Source organism: Manacus candei, unplaced genomic scaffold, assembly GCF_025592945.1.
Source record: "Manacus candei isolate 608988 ecotype Guabito, Panama unplaced genomic scaffold, ASM2559294v1 h1tg000014l, whole genome shotgun sequence".
NCBI classification, from domain to species: Eukaryota; Metazoa; Chordata; class Aves; order Passeriformes; family Pipridae; genus Manacus; species Manacus candei.
Window position 1 is genome coordinate 70,959,275 of NW_026138062.1, and position 27,347 is coordinate 70,986,621.

The 27,347-nt window shown below is 37.7% G+C and overlaps 1 protein-coding gene and 1 long non-coding RNA gene across 4 annotated transcripts in view; both read left to right on the top strand.

Annotated features, from left to right (window-relative positions):
• Positions 1-3,031, top strand: part of LOC127467543 (uncharacterized) — a 30,102-nt gene extending 27,071 nt beyond the window's left edge. The window contains exon 4 of the long non-coding RNA XR_007903173.1: positions 2,419-3,031. This is a non-coding gene — a long non-coding RNA (uncharacterized LOC127467543). The remainder of the gene's footprint in view (positions 1-2,418) is intronic.
• Positions 3,032-5,720: 2,689 nt separating this feature from the next.
• SAMSN1 (SAM domain, SH3 domain and nuclear localization signals 1) overlaps positions 5,721-27,347 on the top strand; it is an 84,661-nt gene continuing 63,034 nt past the window's right edge. Inside the window, exons 1-5 of one of the 3 annotated variants that reach the window (XM_051779599.1) lie at positions 5,721-6,259; positions 14,293-14,430; positions 19,948-19,988; positions 22,356-22,393; positions 23,837-23,923. In XM_051779599.1, coding sequence (XP_051635559.1) covers positions 6,236-6,259; positions 14,293-14,430; positions 19,948-19,988; positions 22,356-22,393; positions 23,837-23,923 — 328 coding nt within the window. In that variant the 5' untranslated portion in view covers positions 5,721-6,235. Of the gene's footprint in view, positions 6,260-14,292; positions 14,431-19,947; positions 19,989-22,355; positions 22,394-23,836; positions 23,924-27,347 lie in introns of those variants that run through there. The other 2 variants (XM_051779600.1, XM_051779602.1) reach the window with 2 other exon arrangements.

The following is a 27,347-nucleotide window of genomic DNA, read 5'->3' on the forward strand; positions in this document are numbered from 1 at the left end:
AAGGTGTGTCCTCAGGCTGTATCCAGCACAGTGTATAAATTGCTAGAGGAACGCTGAATTAAATTGCCAGGAATGCTCAGATCGATAGATGGATTCCTTTTGGCTTCATTTAGCTTTGGATCACGCTCTCAAGGAAGAAATAGATGACTTAACCTGAATTCTCATAGGCAGAAGTGGAGAGGCAATCTTTCTTGCAGAGTGAATTGGAAAACCTCTGCTAGCCTTTGGAAATTCTGTTCTAAATGCTCACACAGGGCCTGGGTGGCTACAAACTTAGAAGGTAGCACTGATTGTTTGGGGCTGTTTCCAGCAGAGTGTGCTTAATAACACTGTCATCTTGATATTAAAAAAAAAAAAAGCCATCAAAGTAAAAGTGAAGTGGGGTGATGGGAAACTGAATGTTTGGAAAACAGGCTGGTTCTTTGAATTTCCCAATCCATTACATAACAGAAATGCATGAACTGTGTGATTAAGAATACTAAGTAGTAAGTACAGAAATCAATTCTGTTTAGTGAGGATTCAAATCCCCTTGAGGCTTTAAAATGTTTTTTAAAGTCTAAGGAGGTGGGGGGGGGTGACATCTTTTCTGTAAATGCATAGAATTACTAAGCACAGGGGATTTATTTAACCAGGAAACTTACATTACTGAGATTAGACATCTCGTTTTCAAGGTGCTCTGGGAAGATAATGACTCCTATACCCATAATTCACTGTAGACATCAGTTTTGTCTGATAATACATAAATTGACCTGATGATAGAAGTTAGCAGTTTTCACTCCAAATAGCAGTGTAGTGCTAGATAGCAATAAAGAATGTGTGGGCCTGATTCATTGAGTTTTAGTAAATTAAAGAGCAGGGGATTTGGCCCTTCTGTTTAGGAAATAAACATTTCCTCTCTAAAAAAATGCAGTTTTTCCTTTGCTTAAAATATAAATGTTGTGGGAAAAAAAAAAAATCAAAAAAAGTCTTTGGGACAAGGGAAAGAAAAATGTGATTATTTATCCTAAAAGGAATCTTAGCTTCAAGGCATAGCTGAATGTTATTATGAATCATATGGAAAGCACCATGGGCTTTTATGATGCTGTGTTTAAATGTGATCAGTTAGCAGGAGAAGGTGTGTGAAATTCTGGTTGCAGAGAATTTGATGGGAATTTTGCCAGTGACTTTAATAGACTCAGAGCTTCTCTTGGTTTCTGGAAATTATGAAAGCATCTCACTTGCCTGTTTGAGTTAGAGAATATTGGCTCTTCTTGTCTTTATTTGCTTGATTTTCTGTGCTGAAGTAAATTTTATAGCTATTTACATTGAGTAAGTTTAAAATAATCTCTAACTGAGCTAAACTCTGTTGAAAATCCTTGTTGCAGAGGTGTAAAAACTGCTATGTTGAATTGATCACTGCTCCTGTAAAATTGCCTTTTCAAAGGAGAAACAGAATATTGCAATTTGGCAGGGGTGAGGAGGGTTGTGAAGCTTTTTCCTCACCAATTTTTAATTAGCTGCTGAATGTAAAAGGAGGAAATGAAGAAACTGTCTCTAAATTGAAGGAGATTCTAAAAGGGAAAAAAAAATCAATATCGTTTAAGGAATCTGATTTTTAGTTGGTACTTCATGGGTCCTTTCCAAACTATTAAGTAGATGTAATTTAGATCCACTGATTGGAACATCTGATTCAGGCATATCAAATGTTAGTAGCTCTACCTTAGAGACACTGTTATGATTGTGATCTGAAATGCAGCTTTCTACCATTTAGAGAGTCTTCGGGGGATGTTCATGATAAAAAATATTAAACTTCTCTTATAGGAGCAGTCTCCTGGGTTCAACTTGGTCGTGGGTTGGGGATCAACAAGAAAAGCATTCTGCACAGAAATGCTTTGTCACCTGCCTGTTGGAAGCGAACAGAAGGAGGTGAAGTGATGCAGGGGTTTTATCCAGTGTGCCACCTACATGACTGCCTTCATGTGTTAGGGAATATGTGCTGTACTGAGTAGGCATTTGCTGAAAGTTCTTCTTTCCAAAGAAAATGAGAGAGCCAAGAGGAAGCCTCTGACCGACTTAATTTCTGAATCCCCCACTTTCCACAAGGATAGCCTATGGATCATAGTAGCAATGCACTATGTTTACCTTGGAATGATGATAAAGTCATAATTCAGCCTTTTCTGTGGAGTGAATAGAGAAATGTGACCACTTAGCATATGATTAGTTTTATGTTTAAAACTCATACTATATCAGGCAGTAGCACTGTTGCTCTTAGTTTTAATGATGATCAGAAGAGAAGTAGTTGTACATTTTAATTAAGGATAGATGTGCTGTAAGAGGAATAAAGAAAGGAGGAAGAAAATAAGAGTAAATGTTAGTTTCAAATTTGCTGAAATGTGTCCAAGTTAACAACTACTAATACATTATTTTTCCTTTGTCCAGCAAACCAAAGAAATCTGTGAATTACACAGTCCTTCTGATGAGTTCTTCCAGTGGTAGATGAAGCTGCACCAATAGAATGGCTGTCATTGCACTGCAAGACTGGAGGCAGTGCCCAATTGTGAGTGCCTTCATCATGGCTCAGCTTTACCAGCTTGTTAGATTATGGATTGCCACTTACTCTGAATACACAGCTGAAATCCAGTCTCCTGAAAAGGCCAAGGATGCCTAGAGATCTCAGCTGTGAAGTCCATTCATTGTGCAGGAATAGAAAACTCAACATATCAAAGACTTGATTTGTGTGGGGTTTTTTTGGGGTTATTTTTTTTTTTTTTTGGCAAGGGTATAGAGCCCAAGCATGTAGAAATCATGTAGCAGTGAAGAAAGAGCATTCAATGCTAAGAGTGGTTCAAGATTAGAGCTTGGAAATGAAGGTTCAAGTGTTTCCTGTTTGATGAAACTGATTCTCGTACCCTCATATAGTGTGGGTTTGCTGTTCTGTTATGCTACTGCTGCAGCAAATTTCTCTATTTATACCAGATAAAATGTACAGAGATGTCACAACTCTGATGTTACCTTCAAATTTGGTCTACTTAGTTACTGTTTTTTAATTATATTCAGAGCTCAAATTCTTGACACAGATGGCTGTGATATCAAGTGGCGTTATAAATTCTTGCTGAGTATATTTATATTATTCATCCTGATAAACCAATCATAAGCTGTTGTTTCTTATTTTAATTATTATAGTAAGTGTTCCCTCACAGTTTGTAATTTATATGTTAGTCAAGGACTGGAACCTGCTGGATAATATCACCTATAGTTTACACCTATCAACAAAACACACCCTTGCAGAAGGCTGTATTAGTGAATAGTAGATGTCTAAAATGTTACCATTTCATAAGAAGAGTCCTAACACTGACAGTACTCAAAAACATGTAATAAATTTGCAATCTTTTGTCTCAGGGTTTTAGTGGCTTGCATCCAGAATATCTACAACAGTGCTTTGGGATCCCCCTTGAAGTCTTCACTGAAAGCTGTTTCTTGTCAAGCCATTGGCCCAGCAGAATGGAAATCAGAGCGGGTTAAACTTCTGTTTCTCAAGCAGGATATTTGAACTGAACATTTTAAACCTGACTGAAATAACTTTCACCAAGTACTGTCACCATAACGCCTTCAGTACAGACACAGACAGAGAGCTAATACAGCTGGAAACAGAAGGATGAATGCACCAGGATGTAGAATGAGAGCAACTGAACGCTGGAGGTCTGCTTTTTGGGGAATAAAGGAAGTCAAATAAGCAATCCAGGCTGTGCACTCAGGAGACACATCCACAGAGTCCAACCCAGGATAATTCCCAGCTTTAATCTCCAGCTCTGTGTTTGTGAAAAACTTGCCTCTGGTTTTCACATTTCACTCCAGTGACATCGTGCCTACCTTGTGAGATTTCGAGCCTGATGTGATGAATTGCACCTGTCCAAATGGTGAAGCAGGAACAACTGAAACTAGAGTTGGCCCAATGCCTTAGAAAGTTTCCAGATGAGCATTTATCTCTCTTGTACAGCTCTGCACTTTTACCTTCCTACCATAGTTGCTTGCCATATGTGTGTATCTCTAGCTGTGAATATAGACTTCTTTTTATATTTTGATTTTCTTCTTGAATTATTCTCTTTTCTGCATGTCTACAAATATAAGCAAAATGAAAATTTAATAGCTCAGTGTAAGGTCGAAGCTTTCTTGGTCACTCTTACCTTGAGGATCTGTGGCATAAAATTAAGAAACTTCCCCCTAAAGGCTTTAAATATAAGTAGCCAAATCACCTCAAAAGCTGCAATCTAAAATCAAGAGATTAAATTGATCTGAATGAAAGACACATTCTCCTGAGTTACTTATTGTCATTTTACTAGCTCTTCAGTCTTTCTGGAGTTTTCCAGATAGATATTACTGTAAATAGGCATTATAGGAAAAAAAAAAAGTAATTCTCTGTAGCTGGGAAAGGGTGCTTTTGATCATTACTTTCACAGTACTTTGCACATGAGGTTTGTGCTCTTAGTTAAGATTTCCAGCTGGAGAACCTGAGGCATGGGAAGGATAAGAACTTGCTCCTTCACAAGGAAACCAGCAAGTGAGCCATAAAGCAAATGCAAGCCCATCTGTGGCAAGCTAGGCCTCTCAAATGTCTATTTTTGTGTAATCACATTAGGGAAGTGTCACTAGGTGGTAATTGACAAAATCTGTTACTGTTTCTCAAGTTTATATGAGGAGTAAATGAGAAATCTCTCATTAATTTGCTTCTAAACTATAACATTTGTCACGAAGCTCTTCATAACCAACTCTACTTTTCTAATACATGAAATCAACCTGAAATTAGAACTGAAAAGGAAGCCTGGGGAAAGCCTTCAAAAAGTCTTTTATATAATTCACAGCAAATTGGAAAAGTGCAAACCAAAGATCTTTTTCTTTTGAAATCTCGAATCTTATCTGTCCTCTGGTGTTTGTTGGTTTGTATGAGCCTTGTTTGGGTTTTGCTCAGAGAGGAAACTAACTTATGTTAAAATGTATTTATTCTGACAAAGTACAGACATTTCAATTTCACTGGGATGCAGATTCAACTGGAAAATTAATATAATGAACTGAAGTAGTCAGAAGTATGAGTGATGAATGAGTTGCCTGTCATTTACAAATATAAAGCTCTGGGCTCAAAGAAGGAAATGAAGATTCTGGTCACAAAATAACACTACCTTTCCATTTGTGGTGAACTTCAGCTTATCTTTTTGGTACCATGTAAGCAAATTTCATAATATTTGCATGAAAGCTGTAGGAAATTAATTGTGGTTTGGTGAGCAGTATTATTCCAAAACCAGTCTTATTTCAAGTATTTTATAATCTGAAAAAAGTTGAGGCTTACACTGCTTTCATCATTAATTCTTTGTCAGACAATTTCACTCCACAACAGGTGATGAAATTTTCCTAATTTAGACCAGCTAGTGACATAGGCTACTGTTTTTCTTTACAATTGCTTATTCCTTGTTTGCCTGTCTGTATACATTATAATAACACTAGCCCATGGATCAGCTTTGACCACTCCCAATCTTTTATTTTCCAGATTTGCCATGTTTTCAAACAACAAAATTGGTTTAGTCCTAATCTTCATCATCAAGCAGTCAACACGCCAGGCACCAGTTTGGTAACGATTCTTTAGTGCACAGCCCCAGAGTGTGAGGGGTTTGTATGGTTGTTTGGTTAGTTGTGGGTTTTTTTAATGATTTGGTTGTGGCTCACAGGTTTTGGGGTTTTTTTTGTCCCATGGTCCATAAGTAAGATACTTCCTTTTAAAATGTAGTCAATAATAATTGCTGAATTTTGTAAATTAATTCATATGTATAGGAAACCAGCATTTCATGAGAATTTCTGTGTGTCTCTTGATAATCTGAGTAAGCTGAGAAGATTTGCCTTGGAGTAAGCTGTGTGTTCCAGTGGTCTCAGACAGAAAGAGCTTTATTTCTGTTGGATGACAAACTTTAATGGAAACAATAGCCTGCAAAGAGAGCATTTTCTAAGTTCGTAGAAATCATTCAGACCATGCTTATGTTTTGTTAGTAAACACTGTTCTTTAATTCAGAAAGCAGTTTGTACTGGCCTGGGGAAGCCTGTCTCATTTGATAATGGGCTCTGAATCCAGTGGATTATTGCAGGGATTTTATCTTGCAGTAATCTCCGGGGGAAACGTACAAACAGCTGGGAGAGCAAGAAGGAGCTGCATTGTGCGGCGGGAGTTTGTCGAGCAGAGTTTTAGGGTGCTGGAGTGGATCTCAATACCAACATGAATCTTTTCTGTTTTTCTCTGGTAAGTGCACACACACGTGTTTTTATTTAGTGGATTACTGAGTTCATAAACTGAACTGGTGGGTGTGTTTCGATGGAACAATAATGAAGGTTTTATATCACAAACTGTGCAAGGGTTGTATGACAATGACAGATCTCTCTAGCCTAGATGAAGGAGTTTTTGTATGAGAAATTATGCATAGCAAAATATGATTCAGTAAAAATATGGTGCAAAGAATGTATAACAAATGTACCATGCACTATCTGTGACTATTGCAAAACAATGCAGATTTAGACATGAGGCATTTCATCCAAACACAGTGAAACGCCTCATATATAAGTTAAGATTACTAATAATATGTGTATGTTATAATTTGCTTTAGGCTAGGATTTTTTTTTTTTTTAGATTATAGTATCTGTTTCCCTTCTTCAGTAATTTGGGAGAACTACCAGAACTTTTCAAATAATAGCTTTTTATTACCCAACCATGAATAGATACTCATAAGGGCTAATTTAGTCATATGGTAATATTTGCTCACAGACAGAGGACTTAAGCTCCTCTTTAGTTGGGGTTGTTTGGGGTTTTTCACTTTCTCTCCTTCTTTTTTTTTTTTTTTCTCTTTCCTTGCCCCAAGGCAACTGCTCAGAATGAGCAGGTAAATCAGGATAGGAAATCCACAGAAACTGTTTCTGGTTTAAAAGCTTAACCATCTGCCAATACCAGTGCCCAGTATTAGGAATGGTAATTAGCTGGGTATATTTGCTGTATTTACAAAGCACAGTAGATCTGATTGCCCATTTTTCGTCTTTTGTCCAGACGTTTAGTAGATCTTCTCCGTATGTTTAGAAAGAACAATAAAAATCAATATTCGAGCTGCACTAACACAAACTGAAATAGGGAAGCTGCTTTGTGTAAACCATTGCTCCTGATTGCTAATGCTACCTTACTGCGGAGTACTGGTGTTTTCTGGATCGTAAGGATTAAAAGCTGGTTTGTACTTAAAGTAAAATGCAGTGGTATTTTGGGATTCTGTGGCAAGAGTGACTCAGAAAAATAATACCCTGGGAATTCAATGAAAATTTTGATCATAGTTTAATGTGAATGCCTGTGTATTTGTTCAGAGTTTACAATGGCTTCGCGGTACAACCTGTAACAGCTTGAAAATACTCATTTTTGAAGTTCTTTGGGAAAGAACTGTTCTACCAGTATTTTACTGCTCCCTTGGAGCAGCTTCTTGTTTTCTATGTAATTCACTTTTAAAAGAGGTGTTGACCCTTGTATCAGTTGAGAAATCAACGTTTAGGCAAAATGTCAGGTGGGTTGTGTGGGTGAGAGAAAGGCAACCCAGGTTTCTGTGGGAGAGGTAATGACTGCAGTAATAATGGTTGGTTCAGACAAGTGAAAGCTGGTGCCATGATAGTTTCTGTAATGAAATAATTAGTTCTGTTTAAAGACTACTGCTAAGAAGATAACCTCTGTTCCTTACAAGCTTTACATGGGAACCATTCTGTCCGCTTTGGTAACCTTTTGCACACCCAGAAAAACACATCCCAAGTTATCAACATCTAAAGATAGTTTATAGGTCATTTATGTGTTTCATAAAGTGAAGAGCCCTGTGCAGTCCTCCCTATGCATGTGATGCAGTGCAGTTGCTTTCTGTAATCAGATTGTCTAGCTTGGAAATGAGCTAGTGATCCAAGGATGTACACTAGCCACTTTTACTCTGTCGACTTGTGACTTGAAAAGACAGGCTGAAAAGTGGTTGAAGTAGCAATATAAGGGTATTTTTCTATTCAAGTGAATCAAGTAAGAAATAATGCACAGCAACAACATAATTAGGATTTAAAGACAACTTTTAAAGATGCTAGAGGAGTCAGGTTCTTTAGCAGATACTAACAGCCACTGATGAATAGAAATCACAGCTGATTTACATCAAGTGAACATCTGGAGCAACTGCTAAACCTGAAACCATGGAAGAGAAATTTAGATTATTGACAGAACAAAAAGAACTGTCAAAAAAAATTAGTATTCTCATGCAAGTGTTTACCTCATACAGACTGACTGACAAGATTTCAGACTGCAAAGTGTGTGTTCTTGCATGTATATATGTGTGTACATATGCATATGTTGTTAAAAGACATTGTTTTATAGCTCAGAAAATAGTTCTCTACCCTACAGAGTATAGTGGTTGAAGTAATCTACAACCTGAGGGTAATTACAAGAATATTCTGTTTAAAAACAGAGTATATCCAGGCTTCTGGTTCATCCAAAGAGGAGGAACACCAGCGTAGTTATAAGAACATTAGTTCGTGCTGTTGACTTTGATTCTCTGTGGGTTTGCTTTCCTACCTGTCCATAGAACTGAAGCAGTTTTAGCAGGAGAGACACAGTGTTATGGCCAGTGTAGCAAATGGCGACATGGAGGCTGAAGAGACACAGTAGTCACAAGATGGTTGTAGGGGCTTTGGAGGCTGAACTGGCTCTGCCCTTCCCAAGGAGGCAGCCAGAAATTACTCCCCTCTGTCATCACCTGGGAGTTCTTTGATCTCCTAGTAGGAGTGTTCCAGCATAGCATGCTTCCCCAGCAGTTCTTTGTGTCCTGAGTTGACTTCAAAATGATTTGGTTTCTCCACTGAGATTTTTTTTGCATCAGACTCATTGCCTTGGTCTCAAGGGATTTGCAGGCAAATTAGATTTGCCTTCAAAACCTTGTGTCCCTCTTCCATTTACAAAATAATCAAATGGATGAATGTCCCTTCTTTTGTAGATATATTATGTTAAAAGGTCAACCTTAGACCCTGAATTTGCAGTGTCTTTTCCATCTCATGGTACTTAGCGTGTCAGACAATTGAATCAGAACAATTCTCTTTGTATTATGGGCAATATACAGAGAGGGGTCCAAATCAAGTACTGCTTCTGTATGAATTGCAAGGAATTATTTCACCAAACCATCTGTTTTGATACCCTGCCAAAAACATTTCAGAATCCTACAAATCTGAGAAATAAGAGTTATTATTGAATTATGAAGTCCTTTAATTAAGGTAGAATATTTTTCTTGCGCTATTTTCCTGTATCGGGTCTCCAGTATCAAGGATATGCACACTGGGGTTAGCACCAATTCACCTGGAACATTGTCAGTTAAACCTATCCTACTATTTCTTGATGGGTTTTACTGTTTTGGTAGCATTTACTCCTGGAAGCAGCAGAAGTGCCTCCTTAGATGGGGCCATCTTTGACCACGGTTCTACACTTAGCCCAAATAACAGGCTTTGCAGATATTTCTTTATACAGGCTCCAATTAATAAAGCACAAACATTTGGAATGTGCCCCAGGACAAGTACCTGTGCCTGTTGTAGCAAACCCTCAAAAACAAGGTGGCTGCAGGCAACCTGCCTGTCAAGTATAGTTCTGATGGTGTTTTAACAAATGTGCCAAGGGATCGTTTGGGTGTCTGTTAGCTGACATAAGACAAGCGTGGGCCAGGGACTGTTCTGGCAGGGGGTACCAGTGCAGATGATCACACCTGGTTCATTCTTGTCCATAATTTCATTTACTAAGAGAGATACAGGAAAATGTATCTCTGTTTCAAAAAAATCCCAAACCCCATTATTTCAGCCAAGTTTCCGTAAGAAAGTGGATGTGAGGGGCACGAAAATCTTCCTTGCACAAGGCAATACTGAAAGACTAGGTCCTACCTACTTTGACAGTAAACAGTGGCATTAGTAATGGAACTAATGAAGACAGGGAAGTATTTCAGATACTTAGGTAGTGTCAACCTCTTGTATAGCAGAAATCCATGTAAGAAGGTCAGTAGAAAAAGGCTGTGACACTCCTAATCACAGTCTTGTCCAGTTGAGCACTTGTCTTAGGGTTTAAGCCAAATAAGATCACTTTCATTTGTCTATTTTTCTCCCATATGGTAGCTTTCTAACCACCACTTTTGCTAGTAAAATATAAAGTACTGAGGGAAAGTCTAATCGTCTTAGTGATTTTCAGTAGCATTGAACTAGTTCTACATTTTATTTTCATTGTTGGTGTAAGGATGTGGTGACAGCACAATGTAAAATGTGTTACATCTAATGCTATAAACTGAAAGAGGCTTTGGCACTAAAAGCTAATGTTTCTATGGTGCAAGATGCAGAGAGAATAAGTATTAATAAAAGTGATGTAGTGGATAAATTATGAACTAGTGGAGCCTCTATATGTTAAAGAAACCATAAAGTAAATAGAAAGATGCCAATGCTGCTATGGCTACTGGGACATGATGGTACTTAGAAATGGATGGGACTTAAAAATATGTGTTTTAACAAAGAAGAATTACCTGAATGTGGAAAGACCATCCTCTAAATTGTAACGTGAGCAGAAGAGATCTGAGTGGTTGAACTTTGTAGTGCTTCCCATATAATCATCTCCATATACTCCTTGTTCATTTTAGCTGGATTTCACCATACACAGGAGTCCACATTTAAACCTGATCTGCAGAATGGCCTGGGAGCATTACTAAATGCTCCTCTCCTCCTTACGATCAATCTAGTCTCTGTATGCCAAGATGATAATAATATCATGCAAAAGAAAGAGCTACAGACAATTATTTTCTTCCAGATCTGTCTCACATCCATGCTTTTCCTTGAACCTTATTTTCAACCTCACTCTAACTCTTTCACCTGCTCTTGCACTCCCACTCCCATGCATATGATCTCTCTCCATTCCACACCCTCCCTGTTCCTTACACACGAACTCCCTCTCGTGAGTTCTCTTTCTCCATTCTCTCTTCCCTCTACTTCTCTACTCTATCCTCCTTTCTTTTTGCTTCTTCTTCTTTCCCTTTCTCACATCTCTAACTCCCTCTCTTCCTCTCAGATGCACACGTGCACTTCCTCATGTGCACTCGCTCTTTATTGCATGTGATCACGCTTTTCCTTGCCCACTTGTCTCTCACTCCTTCTCATACCACTGCACCCTCTTTGTGCCCTTGTACCCTTTCTCATGTCCATGCCCCCATTTCTGCAACATTTCCCTTTTTCTCATGGTGTGGCACCTTTTCTTGCAACATTGTTCTTGCTGACTTGTGTTCTTGTGCTCACTTTCTCACATCACCTCTCTTTCCTAAACATTCTGGCTTAGCAGCGCGCTCTGCTTCCCTCGCAATCTCTCTCATTCATGCTCCCTCACTGTCCACCTTGCTCTTTTCTTACACCCTCTTTCTCTTCCTCTTTTCCCACTCTTTCTCTTTCGCAATTCACCATTCTGTTTCTTTCCCTCTCCTCAAATCACCTCCTCCTCTGTCTCTCCTTCTCTATCACTCTTTAATCTGCTCACTCTTTAGCTCATTTTCATGTGTTCTTGTTACTTGTTATGCCCTTCCCTGTTCTAGCAACCTTGCTCTTTCTTTCCTGCTTGCTTTCCCTTATTTCTTGGATGCTCTTTTTCTTATGCCCTCACACCCATCCTTTCTTATGTGCATTCTTTGTCATGAAAACTTCCTGTCTCTCATTCTTGAGAGCTTCCTTTCTTGGGGGACCTCTTCCCCCTGCATTCCCCTCCCCAAGCACTTGCTCTTTCTCTCTTTCTTGTCCTTGTTCTTTCTTTCAACCTGTTCTCTTTCTCATGTCCTTACTCCAACAACCCCCCATTCTCCTGACACCACCCTTTTCTTATGACCTCACACCCTTTCTCTCAACCTCATCCTTGTTCCTTCTCATTCTCCCACACCCATTTTTTCATGCATGCTTTCCCTTTTTCTGCCATGTTCTCTCTTGGTTTCTGGTGTGGTTCCTCTCCCAGTCTCTTTTTGAGCTTTAACTCTCTGCTCTGTTCTGTCTCCCTGTATTTCCACCTCTTCCCCTTCATTTTTCTTCAGTCTTGCTATCTTTCAGACACTACCTCTTCCTTTCCAGCTCACACACTCAAACTCTTTCTTGCACACTTGCACTTTCTCACATTAACTTGCTTTCCTGTGCCCTCACACACACACACCTCTTATTGTGCCTGTTCCTTCCAGCACATGGTCATTTTTCTTGTGTTCTTTCTCACGTGCACTCCTGCTTTCCCATGTCCTCCACTTCTTGCACTCATTCTCATTCTCCCATAATTCTTTGTGCACATCCCACTCCCTGTGCCCTCCCTCTTTCACATGGACTTGCTTTTTTTTGTGCATACTTGCTTTTTCTTATGTGCCCACCCTTTCTTGCAGCCTTGAGCTACATGTTTCTCACACAAGATTTCTCTTTCTTGCTTCAGCTCTTTCTCACACTCTCCGTTTCTCAAGGACTAATTCCCACATGCTCCCCAGTATGCTCTTTCTCTCTCATTGTTTCTCCTCTTATCTTTCCTCATCTCCTGCCTCTCTTATCCTCACTCTTTGCCTCCCTTTCTCTCTTTTCTCTTTCTGTCTTCTTTTACTTTCCTTTCTTACCTTTCTTCTCTCCCCCCTCTCTCTCCTTTCACTCTTCCTTGCCCTCTCTTTTCTTTCTCTTTTTATCTCTCTCATGCTCCCTTTCACATGAGCTCTCCTTTATGCTTCTGTCTCTTAATTAAATGCTCTCTTCACAAAAGTCATGTGTTATTCCCTGTGGAGGGAGAAGTATGTGGTCACATTTTATGTTGGAGAATTCTGGAAGTTTGTAATAATGTTTTAAAAACTCATAATTTTTTTTCTAGAAATGCTCAATCCACAACTTCAGACAAGGAGCTGAACCATCACTGCTATATGGCGAAATACTGAGAAATAAAAAATAAATGCAGTAATAAAAAAATACAGTTGCTGTCAAAACCAAGGCTCAGCTGGATGTTCTCACATCCATGTGCAGTGTGTTTCATAAACCAGGCAACAGTGTCCCAGGAAGCATTAACATATTAGTTCCTACAATAGGCTCAAATACATAACTTGAGTGTTTTCAAGAACAATATATAATATTTCCCCCAAAACATCAATTTGGGCTTATCAAAACTCTGGTAGACTGAAGCAAATAAAGATGCATAGATAAACATTATGCTTGCAAAAATTAGTCATGTCTTTGAACTGCTGCCTCTCCAGCCAAAAATATTTCCTGTAAAATTTTACATATTAACAGTATAACTTCAAATATACATCTGTGTTTATCTTCTGTGCTAAAGTAACAGATGCCTTTAAATAATAATAATGAAATTGAAATGTTAATTTCAATAGCATTGCTCTGCTCTGTCATACTGCTATAAATTTGATTTATTCCTTAATTAATGCAATTAAAATTAGTAATCAAAATTCATTGGGAAAATATTCAGTGCAGATCAAAATGGCAACATCTAAAATGTGGGATCATCAGTTAGAGTGTCTTTAGTGTTGCCATCTGCCTTCGTTTAACTCTTGAATTATGAAATGGCAGTGTGTATATGTAATCCTGGTTCTTGGAGTTGTGGGATAAATGTGAAAAATCTTAGTTTCTATTACAGTGTTTATATTCATGGTGGTTGGAGAAAAAGAACCTTACATGCACATTAAAACATGGAGTTCAAAAATTTGAATGCAAATGGAATTTATTTTTAATTTTACTCATTATCATTATTTCAGGGGCCTAAATCATGATTATCAAATTTTGGGAGCTGGCAGCATTGTTTCTCTTTATTTCTAAGGAATGGAGCTACCTTTCTGCATCAGATTAACCTTTTTTTTCACATAAAGAAGTACTAACTATAAAATAGCTCATACAGAAATTTTCATGGTTTCTAGTTTTTGTAGTTTTCACAGGAATTTTCATGTAGTGCTCAAGTGGACATATACCCTTGATTTTACTCCTGAGCAGATAATATTCATTTTTGCTGTACCTTTAGTTTTACATCTGGTAATCTGTGGAATCTAAGTCATGATACTGTGAACTCTGGCATTTGGGTACTTACTATAATTGACTTCTATATGCCTTTTTAGAGAAAGAACTAAATAAAGGATTTAAAAAGAGAGGAGAGGAAAAACACACTCAGTTTCGTAAATCACAGAAACGTCTTGCTTTTTTAAATTATTAATAATTTAATATGTTTACAAGTGTTCATCTTTGAAAATCTGTTTAACTGTATTTTAGGAGGGCTCAATGGACAGCTTGTATGAGCCTGTCCCAGAACATCAGGAACCCAAGGATACAACTACTACTGACAGCCAGGCTAGCACTCCAGCGAGCCCACCTCTGAACTGTGGACCACCTGATAGGTCTAAGTCTTTGGTAAGTAACATTCAATTGCAAAGCATGCAATGCCTTTTGCAAAAAAACTATGACTCTGTATGTGGACACGTGTGTTCTGCTGGCTTCTCTGCCAGTTTGGGCTATTTAGGCTCTTTAGAGCCACTGTTCAAATCTCATCTCTGTAGCCAGTGACCTGATTTCTGTCCAGTCTCAACAAACACACTTGAAAAGCAGGTCATGAGTTTCTCTACAGTTAGCAGCACAGGGAGATTAGTGCAGCTTCACTCTATGAGGGAATTTCTCTTTGCAAATAGTAACATATGAAAATGCTGGGAACAGATATTAGAATAGTTTGTCTCTAACTGAGATCCTATTGGTGTCTTTGGTTGTCCTTTTTATTAATTAAAAAAGTGCATTTCTAAAGAGTTTGAGTTGTATGAATTTTGTAACTGATGGCCTCTGGAACAACCTTTACATTTTACAAGACCTCGTTAGGTAAATGTATGAAGAGAGTTGTCTTCTGTTTTTTGCATTTTTTTTCTTCCTAAACAATGTTATCCCACTTAATTTTTTATTATTGGTGTGCTCTTGGTATAACATATAACTGAAACTTTGGCAAATACTTTAAAATAGTATATTAAATTTCATAATCTTATTCCTTTATAATCTCTGTTACAACTATATTGAAACATGCCATTCTACATTCCTAGTGTCTAAAGGTGGATATTATAGTAGAACTCCTGCATCCATTCATTTTCTCCTTTGCCATGACTACAAACTAACTTAATATTTAATGACTGCTATACTAATATTTCCTTGGCCAATAGATGTTTATCTGACAGGAGCAGTATTTAAACAAAGTTAAATGAAAAAACAAGATTTGGTTTTTTTGCTTGTACCCAGAATGTGACATATGCTGCCTTAATAGACCCCGCAATAGGTAACTACAAGAAATTGCCCTTTATCTTCTCAGGGTATGGTACATCCATAGCACTGTGCTCTGCTATGGTTTTCATGATGTGTAAGACTAAGAAGTAAAACTGCAGTGGTTGTTTACATCAGGCTTCTTGTTTCTTGCTTTTTCTTGTGTTTTTTTTTCTTGTTTTATTCTGTTTTTTTTACTTCAGACTTTTCATTGTATCAGTGTAGAGTTAGGCTTCATCAATTATTTGGCTAAGTAAAAATAATTAACCTATCCAATACAAATTTTTATTTTCATTGGGCCAACCTAGAGAAACAGATTTGCTACTAGTGTAGATTAGAAAGTCCTGTACATTAATCTGAACAAACTGTAGCAAAACCTCTCTCACGTTGCTTATTGCTGTGTTTTGTGGGATGGCACTGCACAGCCCATGAAGATACATGTACAGCAGTAAATAGAAGAATCCAGAACTTTAGTTTCTGCTAGCTCTTATCATATATATTTGTTTTCTTAAAGGGGATGTTTTAGTGATGGCCCATTTACTCATCACTAAATGTAAAATTCATCATCAATAAAAACCAATACTAAATGGGTAAGCACACTGTTGGCTCATGAGGAAGCTTCCTAAGACTGGCTGTGGGTTTTATTTTCTGTTTTGAGAGAATATTCAGCTCAGCACTTAACTAAAAATAACGGCTGGATGCTGTGTCACTGTGCTGGCTGTAGAATCAACATGATTATTTACAAAATACTCTCTAGAAATGGAAAACAAGATTAGTGATGACGTGTCGGCAGTAAGACCTATGGAAATATGTCGCTGAGGCCAAAGGCCTGTGTGTAATCTTATCTGCTATTTCTAGCATGTGAGTTATTAGACCTACACCTTGGATGAAGCTGTTAAGCTTATTAACTGAGCCCATTTGTACTTCTCCCCTATTTTTAATTCCGTCACTTGGTTCCAGGCTGCGGGGCAGCCCCCACAGTGTGATAAATTCAGAACATTATTGACTCCATTTAGCCATCCATCATTACTCAGTAATGCACGTACTTAAGTGCACTGCTAAGTAGGTGTGGGCTCGAGTGTGTGTTTAAATGCTTGGCTGAGGCACGGCAGATTCCACTGAGCTGTTAAACCTCCTAAGGGTGGAGCAACCTGGCATGGCACACTTCCCCCTCAGGAGGCTTTGGCCCCTTCCTTTTTCTTATACAACTTCAAAATCAACAGAGCAGGCGTCCAAGGTGTGCTCTCCTAAATTTTAAAAAGGGTGACTAGGGCTAGAGAAAATTTTTCCTTATATTGCAACAAGATAGTTATTTTCTTGCAGTTATCTTGTCTGGGGTGATTTGTCCTAATCACAGCTGGCCCGTGACATTCTTCTAGAGACGTAGGAAATATAGAGTACTGAGGTCACTGAAGCTGTGCAGGACATAATTCAGTGAACATACTCCTTGGACACCTTTTTTTGAACCATGGATCTCTTTGCTTCTGGCCAAGTATCTTCCCAAATGGCACATCCTGAATGAAGAATAATCTCCCTTTCATTTACACTGTTCTCCTTCACATAATTGAGGACACCTGTTTTGTTTACAGAATTTGCCTGGGCTGTTCCCACTCTGGGTTTCTGTGGTACTGTCTCGGGCCTGTTACACGCACTTGCCTTTTGATTTGAATCCTCTTGGGGAATTACCCTGTTAACTTTGTGTTTACTTTGCCTGTTGCTCAGCTTCAGTAATATTCTCAGACAGAATTTAGATTTATGGAGTTGTTTTTGGACTTCATGCATAGCAAATCTGAATTGGACCTTCCTCAGAAACAGCTGGTAGCCATCAGCACATAATAAATCAGATGGGTGCTCTTTGCCTGTAACTGTGCTGTTAACTGGGAAACTGAACTTCTGCCCCTTGTAGCTTGCTGTTGCAGTCTTCTACCTCATGAGCTGTCTCAGGCTCCTAAGAAAGGAGTCTCCAGCATTAAAACTATTTTCATATATTTCCTGTCAGACTGCAATCACCAAATGTCATGAGATCCACATATTTTTCAACCGCTGACCGTGATATGATTGACTACCCTGTATGGCAGAAAAGGGCCAAATAACTTGTCGGTCTTTCTAAGTTGCTGCCAGGAAAATCACAATCCTTTGTGATACCTGCTTTAATCTGCAGCGTTATAATTGGCATTTGATTTCAGCGAGGGAAAGAAGAGTGCTAGTTATCTGAAATTATCATTTCCCTGTTTGCAAGTCTTAAGAGAAACAGGAGTTTTCTCAGCCAGCTTGGAAGCACTGGAGGGACTAATTCAACTCCTTATTTCAGAGTTATTTGATGAAATCAGGGAAGAAAGGACTTTTTCAATAATTTTATCATGCTCGATTTCCACATGTGCAGTTTGTTTCTAGGAAACAGATTGTTCTCATTTGGGGTAGGGAAGGAAAGAGTTGTTCCCATAAACAAGGTAATTATGCTCTTTGGAGAATCTAGGTGAGTCTTTGGAGAGTCTAGGTGAACCTTAATTTACATGCTAAGATAAAATAAGTTTCTAAAAACTAGTTTAACGTTAAAGTTACACACAATTTTAAGTGTAATCAATGCTGAAAAGATACGTTAAAAAAGTACAAACAACAGTAATTTATTCTTGTACTTCAATTTAGCCAGCTGATTCAGAAATAGCAGGAAGGGTGTGTTCAATGAAAGATGCCATTTTTAAATGGCCATTTAAATCCACTATCATATTTCATTTTGGCACTGCATCCCATGATATCCAGTGAACTCACATCAGTTATCACCTCAGTGTATGATGTATTGTCATCAATGTGATTTTGCTGGACTTTAGGAAACCCAGGAAATTTGGTTTCAAATCATGCAGCAAGAGATTAAACCCGTGTTTCATGATTCTCACCAGGTGTTTTGCATGTGAAGTTATGAATTAGTAGTCTTTCCAGGTATATGGCCACATTGGGGTTTAGAGAGGATCCTATCTCCAACTTTTTCCCTGGATCATATACAGATTTTTAACTTACAATATCTCCTTTGGTCTCTGACCTCCATGCATAATGCTTGCTTTAATAAGCCTCTTTGAAATAAAATATTTGATATTTTTTAATGAGATATTGACACTACCCTTTTAAATAAGACTTAAAATCGCTTTTTTAAACATTTTTCAACTTCTCTGTGTTGCTTATGCACCTCATCTAGTAATTTCTCTTGAGCTATTGAAAAGATTTGTCCCAGGACTAAAATGCTGATTTTTTTTTTCTTTTCAACAATAAAATTATCTTACATTGCTTACATTATTTCAAAGTGGATGATAAATTCTGTATACTCTTTTGATTTGCACACAGCATCTGTGTGAATATCAACACATGCAAAACCCCCAAAACTGTGAGGAAACTGCATACAATTATTAGCATTCATGAATATCCTGGCCAGAAGGACCTCCTACACTCAGCTAAAATAACTTAGTGCAGGAGAACAGCCTTTTCTTAATGCACTCTCCTGAAGAAGCTTAAAAAAACTCTGATGGGTTTTACTGAGAGAAGAGAAAAAATATAGAATGCTCAATTATGCACTGACATAGTTTAATGTAGTACATGGCTTGGCTTTTCATCAAGCAACCTGGATGACACTTTTAAATTTTACTGTGGTCAGTCATGAAGATGTAGATAGTGTTACATGAAGGAAATAACTTAAACATGTTATGAGAAATGGGTCCATACACTGAGGTTTTCATATTTATAAAATTAAGAATGGTTATACTTTGTTTTAATGTCTCTTGTTGCACAACAGATTGAAGTGGTATCATCATGGACATTTTTATCCTACTTCCTGCTTTCCAGGCTGGAAGAAATAGATATGAAAGTGATGCAGTGCTTTGATATTCTGTCTTAGTGGATATCAAAATATTATAGGGACTAGAGATCTCTTCTGTCCTAGCATGACATCCTCAGGTTTTCTTACAACTAAAATTACCTTCAAGTCCCCGGTTAACTGTGACAGCAAACATGCATTGGGATGTTTTGCCATTATTTGCCTGGTGAGGCACCCTTTTTTTCACTCTTTCAACAGCTACACAATCCTTCCCACATCTTGTCAGGGTATATATATTGTCTGGATCCTGGGCTCTGTGTGATCTTTCCTCCAGGTCAGTGCTTGATTCTGATGGTCCCACTCAGAGCTTTGCACAACTTTCAATTTTATTTACAGTTTCTTGCACTCTTCCACATTCCTCTGCATGTAATGGGTTTAAAGGGTGTGTGTCCTGTGTTCATCAGAAAACCACATCCCATTATAATGTGTGGGCATTCTAATCCTCATAAAATTTAAAATAATCATACTATGGAAGAAATATTATTTTAATTATTGGGGTATGAGTATGATTCTCTGTTTTTTTCAGAGGTATTATGGTTATCAACTTCTTGGGAGCCATGGATATTGAAGCTTCCTAAAATCAGGACACATAACTACATATATTCTCTGCCACAACTTCAGCTGTTGGAAAAGAAAGACTGGAAATGCTAGTGGATATTAAAAACACACATCAAAAGTACATAATTCATTGTCTTATCAGTGACAAAAATATTATATTTGGATTAAACCTTTTTGATTTTCATAGATTTTTTTCTCTATCTTTTTAAAAGGAATTTCCTGACTTTGAGAACACAGTGACCAAAAAAAGAAAGTAAGTTGAGACCAGTTCAAGGTCTACACAGTGTCACTATATTTGTCTGTACCTTTCATCCTTGTTGTTTTATTAATGTTTGCCAATGTTGCTTTGATTCTCATAAAGTACATGTATTAATGTTGCAGTTGAAAAGCACGTAACAAGCTTGTAATGCATTACTAAAGCTCTTTTGCCATGATTTTTTCATATACACAAATCTTTCTTCCAAAATATCAGAACCAGGACAGCTAAAATCAAATGCAGTTAATCTGGGCTTGGTTTAACCATATGTCTCCTTTTCTGAAAGATTGAAGTGGTAACCTATTTTATAGCATGTTTGCACCATTGACCTGATAATCTCCTGAGGAGGGTTTTTTGTTTGTTTGTTTATGTTTTTAATCTAAGTAAAAAATTAGTTTGCAAAATGATTCAGATAAAGCAGGTCAGACAGTATTTTATGAATTATATTTGTGACAGCAGCATGCTTTGCATCCATTTGTTAAAACACAATGCTTATGGTTGGGGCTAATGATTAATATGTACTAGCAGGCAGAGGAATTTATTTTGAGAATTCTTTTTTTTTTTTGGCTTCAGGTTGAAGGATATTGCATTACTGTAGTGGTCTCCTTCAGACGAAATCTGAAATCCTACCTAATGGAATGATAGAGACAGATCTAATCTGTCTGCTCTGACAGACATGAAAATCCCTGGAGTTTTTGTTTTTTTTTCATTTGTAGGTGGGGCTCCACTAGATTCAGAACATTAATGTTATCTGTGCCTATTGCTAAGAAATCTCAAAACAGATAAAGATTTCTAAGAAAATCAAGAGCTCCTTTGTCTTAAGTCACAGTTTTAATCTGTTTCTGGTCATCTGATAAAAACACTAGTAACTTATCACAGAGATGTATGCACTCAGAGCTGTGAGATCTCAGCTGTCTGTCACCAGCCAGGGCCCCGTGAAAGTGCTCCCAAAATTTCATTAATTAAAGTATGGACGTAACTCTGTTATTCGTGGTTTTCTCATCAATCACCTGGATGCCTAAGAGTGTCCTGCTTAGATCAGAACTATCTGCCCCAGAAATAAAAAGAGCAACCTATAGCTACAGTGTCAAAGTTTTCAATGCAAATAAAACTATTCTATTTGAAACTTAATCCCATTCTAGGTTAGTTATCAGAATTTAGAAGGGTTGTTGAGACCATTTGACTGGTCAATTAAAAAAAAATAAGTAAGCTGGAAGAAAATAGTTTGAGTCAACATGAAAAGATTTTGTAACAAAAATTATTTCATTGTGAATGTCCAGCCATCACTATCCTGGCATGGTATCTCTGGTAATAATGCAGAAATTTTCACACTGGCCTTTCCAGTAGATTTGGAGAAAGTGAACAAAGAATTATCATTCTCTGTTCCTTCCTCTGTCAGGGCAACAAAGAAACACCAAATTATATAGAGTAGCAGAAATAAAATAAACAGAAGTATGCCTTGGTTAGACAATAAGAATTAAATTGTAAAACTCTGGAAGCCAAAAAAAAAAAATGCAAGTGATTTTAAAAGGAACTAGTGGGTACGAACCAGTTCCTTCAAAAAAACCCCAATAGTTCAGTTGCACCCTCTTGCTCAGGAAGCCCTTCAGCACATCCATGCCTGAAGTTTGGAGAGGGATCTTAGATTTTGTGCTCTTTCCCTTCTGCTGATCTTTGTAACAGATTAGAATCTCTGGTCTCTTCCAGTATATTCTTCTGACTTCATCCTTTAGCTCATAAACTACTCTCCATTGGGTTTTTAATGGATAAAGTGAAAAAAATTAATCTTTATTCAAAGATTTCTTTTTCCTCTCTTAAGTTAGTATATTCTTTAAGTCGTCAGCTGTAAACTACTGACTGCAGATGTAAGTGTGAGTTAGGACTACTCCCTCATGTAAATGTGCAAAAAACAAGGTTTACTAGAGCAATAAAATGTCACTAAAGGTTGTGGGGATGTATGTAGCTCTTTGGTTCAATCTGTTATTATGTCACCAAACTTCAGACAATATGTTCTAAAAGTTGTAGGACACTTCAGATCACATCTAAAGAAAGTATCTCTTACTTTCTTCCCGATGGATTCCCTGATTCAGTCACAGATTCCTCATTACAAAATAAAATTGAGTACCTGTTTTTGCAGAATGAAACCTCAGATGCTTTCAGAGCTTTGTGTATCATGTGGGAGTAGATGATTGAGTGAATGACACAAGCCAAGTAACTCCAATTAAAGCCAGTGGGAATTGCACAGCTAAATCCCTGTGCCCTGCTTTGAAGAATTAGTTGAAAATACCCATATTTGATTAAATGCACTTCCATTTTTTTTCATTCTGACTTTCAGCTAATGGTAAATTCTTTTAATTCTTTTAGATCCATCCAGAAGTCCATGTCTGAAAATGAAGCATTTGGTTAGTAACTGCTTAAATAATTTACTGTATACCTCCTAATCTCAGAGAGCCAACTTTAATTAAGGGTCTGACTTGCTTTAGAGCTGCTGGAGCAAATGCAAAGGAATGGGAAAAATACAGTTAAGCTATCAATATACTCTTCCACCCTCCCTGCCTTTCACAGACACATAGTAGGTAGATGTTGAAAACAAACTTGTTAAACATAATAACCACACTGAGATTTAAAGAACCCGTTCTGGGACAGCATTAGAAATACTCAGCATGTCCAATGTTTCTTTTAATCATTTCAATAAAGCCCTGAAATATCTCTGATCTAATAAAATTCAGGTCCCTTCTCCTTGCCATTTTAAACTACTTTGTAATAGCTTTCACAAACAAGTTCACCAAAAAAGAAATTCAGGTTTGCTTTTTTTTAAACCCCATCCTTACACTGTGTATTATTATCTACACTTGTGGTTCAAAGGGTTCTATTTTGTAAATCCTCTATAGGAAATAATAATCAGCTTCTTAAAAAGTAAAAGTTCCTTTTTTTTTTTTTTTTTTTTTTAATGAGTGAGAGCTTCCTGTTAACATGCTTTCATTTATTGTTTGGAGTTTTGGTTTAGTTGTTGCATCTAGTCCTTACTGAGTAAAAAAAGGTTGTTATATCTGCCTGTAAAGACGCAGCTGTATTTCATATCAATGTGTCTCGGGGAGATGAAAGCTCCCCTGTGTTAAGGCTTCACTCTGTAGCCCTGCACTGGGAAGACTTTCATGTAGATCAGTATCATTTGGTCTACAGCAGACAGGCTCTAATGACAGGATCAACAAGAGCTTTCATAAAGAAAGTTTTCTGACATAGAGTGAAACCCACCATTAAATAAAACTTAACAAAACAAACCCAGAAAGCAGAAACCCCTAACAGTTATCAATATGTTGTGAAGCCTGACCACTTTGAAGTTCACCGAGGGAACAGGAGAATGGCCATCTCTTCTCAAAGCCAACCTAGTTTCTGCCATCCAAACTGAGACAGTACAAGCCTTGGAGTGCTTGGAGTGGGCATCTTTGATGTTATTCCTTGCAAACACTCCAGCTTGTTAACTGTAAACTTAAATAATATCTATACAATTCCTGGAAGCAAAATAAAGGCACAGATGTTCTGTGGGCTCTTAGGTCTTAAAATCAGGGTTAAGGTAAAAATCCTTCTAATCGAGTTTTAACAGTGTTAAATGAGGTATTTGCAGCAAAAGATAATAAAACCTGAAGTCTGACTATAATAAATACCATCCATCCATCAAAATTCCTGTATTGCAAAATCATCAATTCATTTCCATGTTGAAGCAGATGCTACACGGTTCTGCAAGCTTGTTTGATTTGCATTCTGATGCTATTTTTATAGAATTTCCTGTTATTTCACGGGTTTGCTATGAATTCAGGTGACTGCTCTCTGTGCTTTTACTTTAGACAGGAAAAATGTGAATGGCACACTTTGGCAGGGTTCCAGGAAGCCGGAGAATGATTCGTACATCAGAAGGCACTGTCAGCTTGAAGGTAATTGCTAAACATATTTCAGCTGATTTTGCATTTTCCACAAAGTATTTTAAAGGGCACCTCGGAAAATTCCTCATTTTTCACCAATAATCCAGCTAAATAATTTGTCAGGTCCTTTTGAGATTTATTTTGTCCTCAAGGGGAAAAAAAGGTAGTTAAAATAGAGCTTATCTTAAAATTGGTAAGCTAAGAACACACTCTGTGACCAATTGACTCTGTAGTCCATGGGCCAAAGGAGACTTTGCTAAAGTAAATTGCCATAGTTGTGTTGTATAGGGCTTGCCAACTGTAGAAATCCATGTTTCCTGGATATTTTACACTGCTCCAGGTATCCAACAGGGAAACAGTGCAAGTTTTCCCAGAAAAAAAACCCCAAGACAGGTGCAAAAGAGAGCTGGCAAAAGTTTAGATGTGAGTACTTTGTCTCATTCTCCTTCTAAACCCATTTGGACCAACTTTATTAGAACAACCTTGCAGCTCATATATGGGAAGTTGCTAATGGCACTGTTTAAGAGTTGACCAGTATAAATTCATTAAAATAACGGTGAGAAGTAATAAGTGAGCAGTCACCTTGTCTAGTTAAACACAAAAATCAAAATGCTTTGATAATCTGCTTAATGTTGCTTCCAGGAATGGCAATTATGTTTATACTTTTCAAAGGGAAGGTAGATCTCTTAAAGTTGCCTAACCAGACAAAACCAGGCAAGGTTCAGCAGAAGCAGAAACCAAGATATGTGGATGAATGTTTTGTTCTCCACTTGAGCCAACAAAGCAGGAATATGGCCATTGACTCAGCTTTTTATATCTTCTATAGGAATGGTCTAGAGATTTTCCACTCCTAAGAGAGACTCCACTCTTACCTGGATATGTCAAAGAAAGAAAAGCACAGGGCACCAGCTTTCCCTCTGGAAAGGGATTTTATTCCCTTCACCACTTGAAGTTAAACTCTTAAATGTTTGGAAATAGATCTGAAATTGCAATAGCTACTGTATTTGCCCATGTGTGGGCAAATTTGGATTCTTGACCCAGAACAAGAAATAAGAGAGGACAGGAAGGTTTAAAGGAACTCTGCTCTTGTGATGAACTAGTGAGGGGAAAAGGGACCTTCAGTAAGTCTTCTTGCCTTGCAAAGGAAGAGGTTCTGATGATAGGTGAAGGAAATATTAGGTGTTTCTCTTCAGACAAATGTTACTTTTAACCAAAACCCTTTTGGAATGATTCCTCAAACTATTCCAGCAGTTGTCAGTTTAGAAGTGGGGAAAGGCTGAATGAGAAAGCAGAACTTTTTGACCTTCCTCCAAAGTCTTTTCTACTCAAGGCACTTTTTACCCTTTTAAATATCCAAAGCATGCAAAAGAAGCAGTGCACATTTTAAAAGCTGACAAGTGTTGTAATTGAAGGGCAGGGGCCCAGAGGGAACAGGAAGCAAAGCTGGCAGCTAAATAAAAATTTCCCTTTTCCCTACTGCAGTAAAAATTATTTCAGGGGAAGTCCCCTTCACACAGTGGTGAAAACCACTGCAAGGAGATTTATAGTGTATCACTATCGATCAAGATAATTTGTCATTATTGATCAAACTGTTCTCTTAGCAGAGATAATCCTTCAAGGTCTGCAAGTCTATTGCATAATATGAATTTCTCTTAAATGTAAAATGCCATACATGATGGTCAACATAGGCTTCTCTGCTTACTTCAGAGCTATATTCACAGATCTGTCTCAAGTCTCACCAAAATCAATGAAGAGACATCCATGGGCACTGTCAGCTTTTGGATGAAGTTCCTAATGCCACTGTGTGTATTTCCTCTACAAAACCAAGTTTTCCAGGCTGATAAAGCAATGAAAACATATATCCCACAGACACAATAGTGGGAATACTTGTCTTTGCTCACAAGGCCAAACCCAAATCATCGAGATTTGCCAGCCTAAAAGCATCATTGTTGAAAAGCTGACTTGCAAGTCGCAGTCATTGGGCTTTCATAAAAGAGTATTATGGGGACAAACAGGAAAGAACTGACAACTCTTAGAGTCAGCAGATGTAATTCTCCTCTGCTCCTACTTCATGCCATAGGAAAGTGACTGGTACCCATTGCCAGACTAGGAAGACAAGACAACTGAAGCTTATATATATCTTTTCCATGGAGTTTTTTGGTTTGGCTGTTTTTTTACACAAATACCCAATTCCATAGTTCATTGGTTTGGAGAGCTGACCTAGGCAAGATTTAAGACTACTGTGGATGCACATTATTATGGTCAGCAAAAGACATCATGGTTGGGAGGGAACACTTTTATTTATTATTTGCTTTAATAACTTGCTGTTTTCATTTGGTTTTGAACAGAATTATGTAAAAGTAGTGTCACAGCATGTAGTCTTTCAGGTTAAGGACATCATACGTTACCCCTCAGCTTTCTTGTGATTCAGCTGCAAACAGCTACCAAATAATACTATTTTGGATTAGACTGTAAGAGGACTTTGAGGCACAGGACTGAACACTGCAAGACAACTTTGAAACTAAGCTTACAGAGCACAGGGCTGCAGTGTGCTGAGATTCCTGCAGGAGATGAAAACAAATTAGCCTGAGGACCAGAAAGAACCCAGTTACGTTAATGGTGTGTTGCATAAGCACTGCTGAACATGAGTTATGCTGCTTCTAGAAGTCCATCCAGTAATGGAATAAACAACCAGATTGTCAGACTCCAGGCCCTCAGTGACTTCAAGAAGATTTGTAGCTGCTCAAGACAACTTAAAATCTGGACTAGGATTTTATGTACCTCTTTGAATATAATTTTTCGTGATCGTGTTCAGACCCTTTTTTCATGTGATAACTGAAGAATCTCAGTCACTAACTTAAACTTTCTGTTGATTGTAGAGAAAACAATGCAATCAGTCTCACCTGCCTACCCTTAGCTTTGTGACTCTATACGTTAAGTAAGCTGTCCTTTTGCAGACAGGAGAACTACTGATATTCCTCAGCAGCAATGTGGATATCAAGTTAGAATTCATGAGAAAAAAACCCTCAACACATTTCTACTGGTTTCTAGTAACTTTGGAAAATTACAGTAGTATTATGTGCTGTGATTAGCAGATAATTTTTCTTCTGTTTTGGTTTTTGGTTTTTTGTGGTTTTTTTCCCTGCAAAATAACTGAGTGCTTCTGATATCTGTGTTGGTGCAATCTAATCACTAGGGCCATCCTACACAAGCATAATGGTGGATGCTTTGCCTTAAGATTAGGAGTAAGAGTAGATCTTTCAAAGTAGACTTACATAAAGTAAACTTTTCAAAGACTTCTTTGACTTATTATTGCTCCCTGTTGTAGTGAAGGTTCATACTCTTCCCATGCAAAGCATTCATTTCTTGGAAGAAACAGGAGGATGTTCATCCTCTGAAAGGAATTTCTAATCTAATCTAAGATGAACAGATCTCA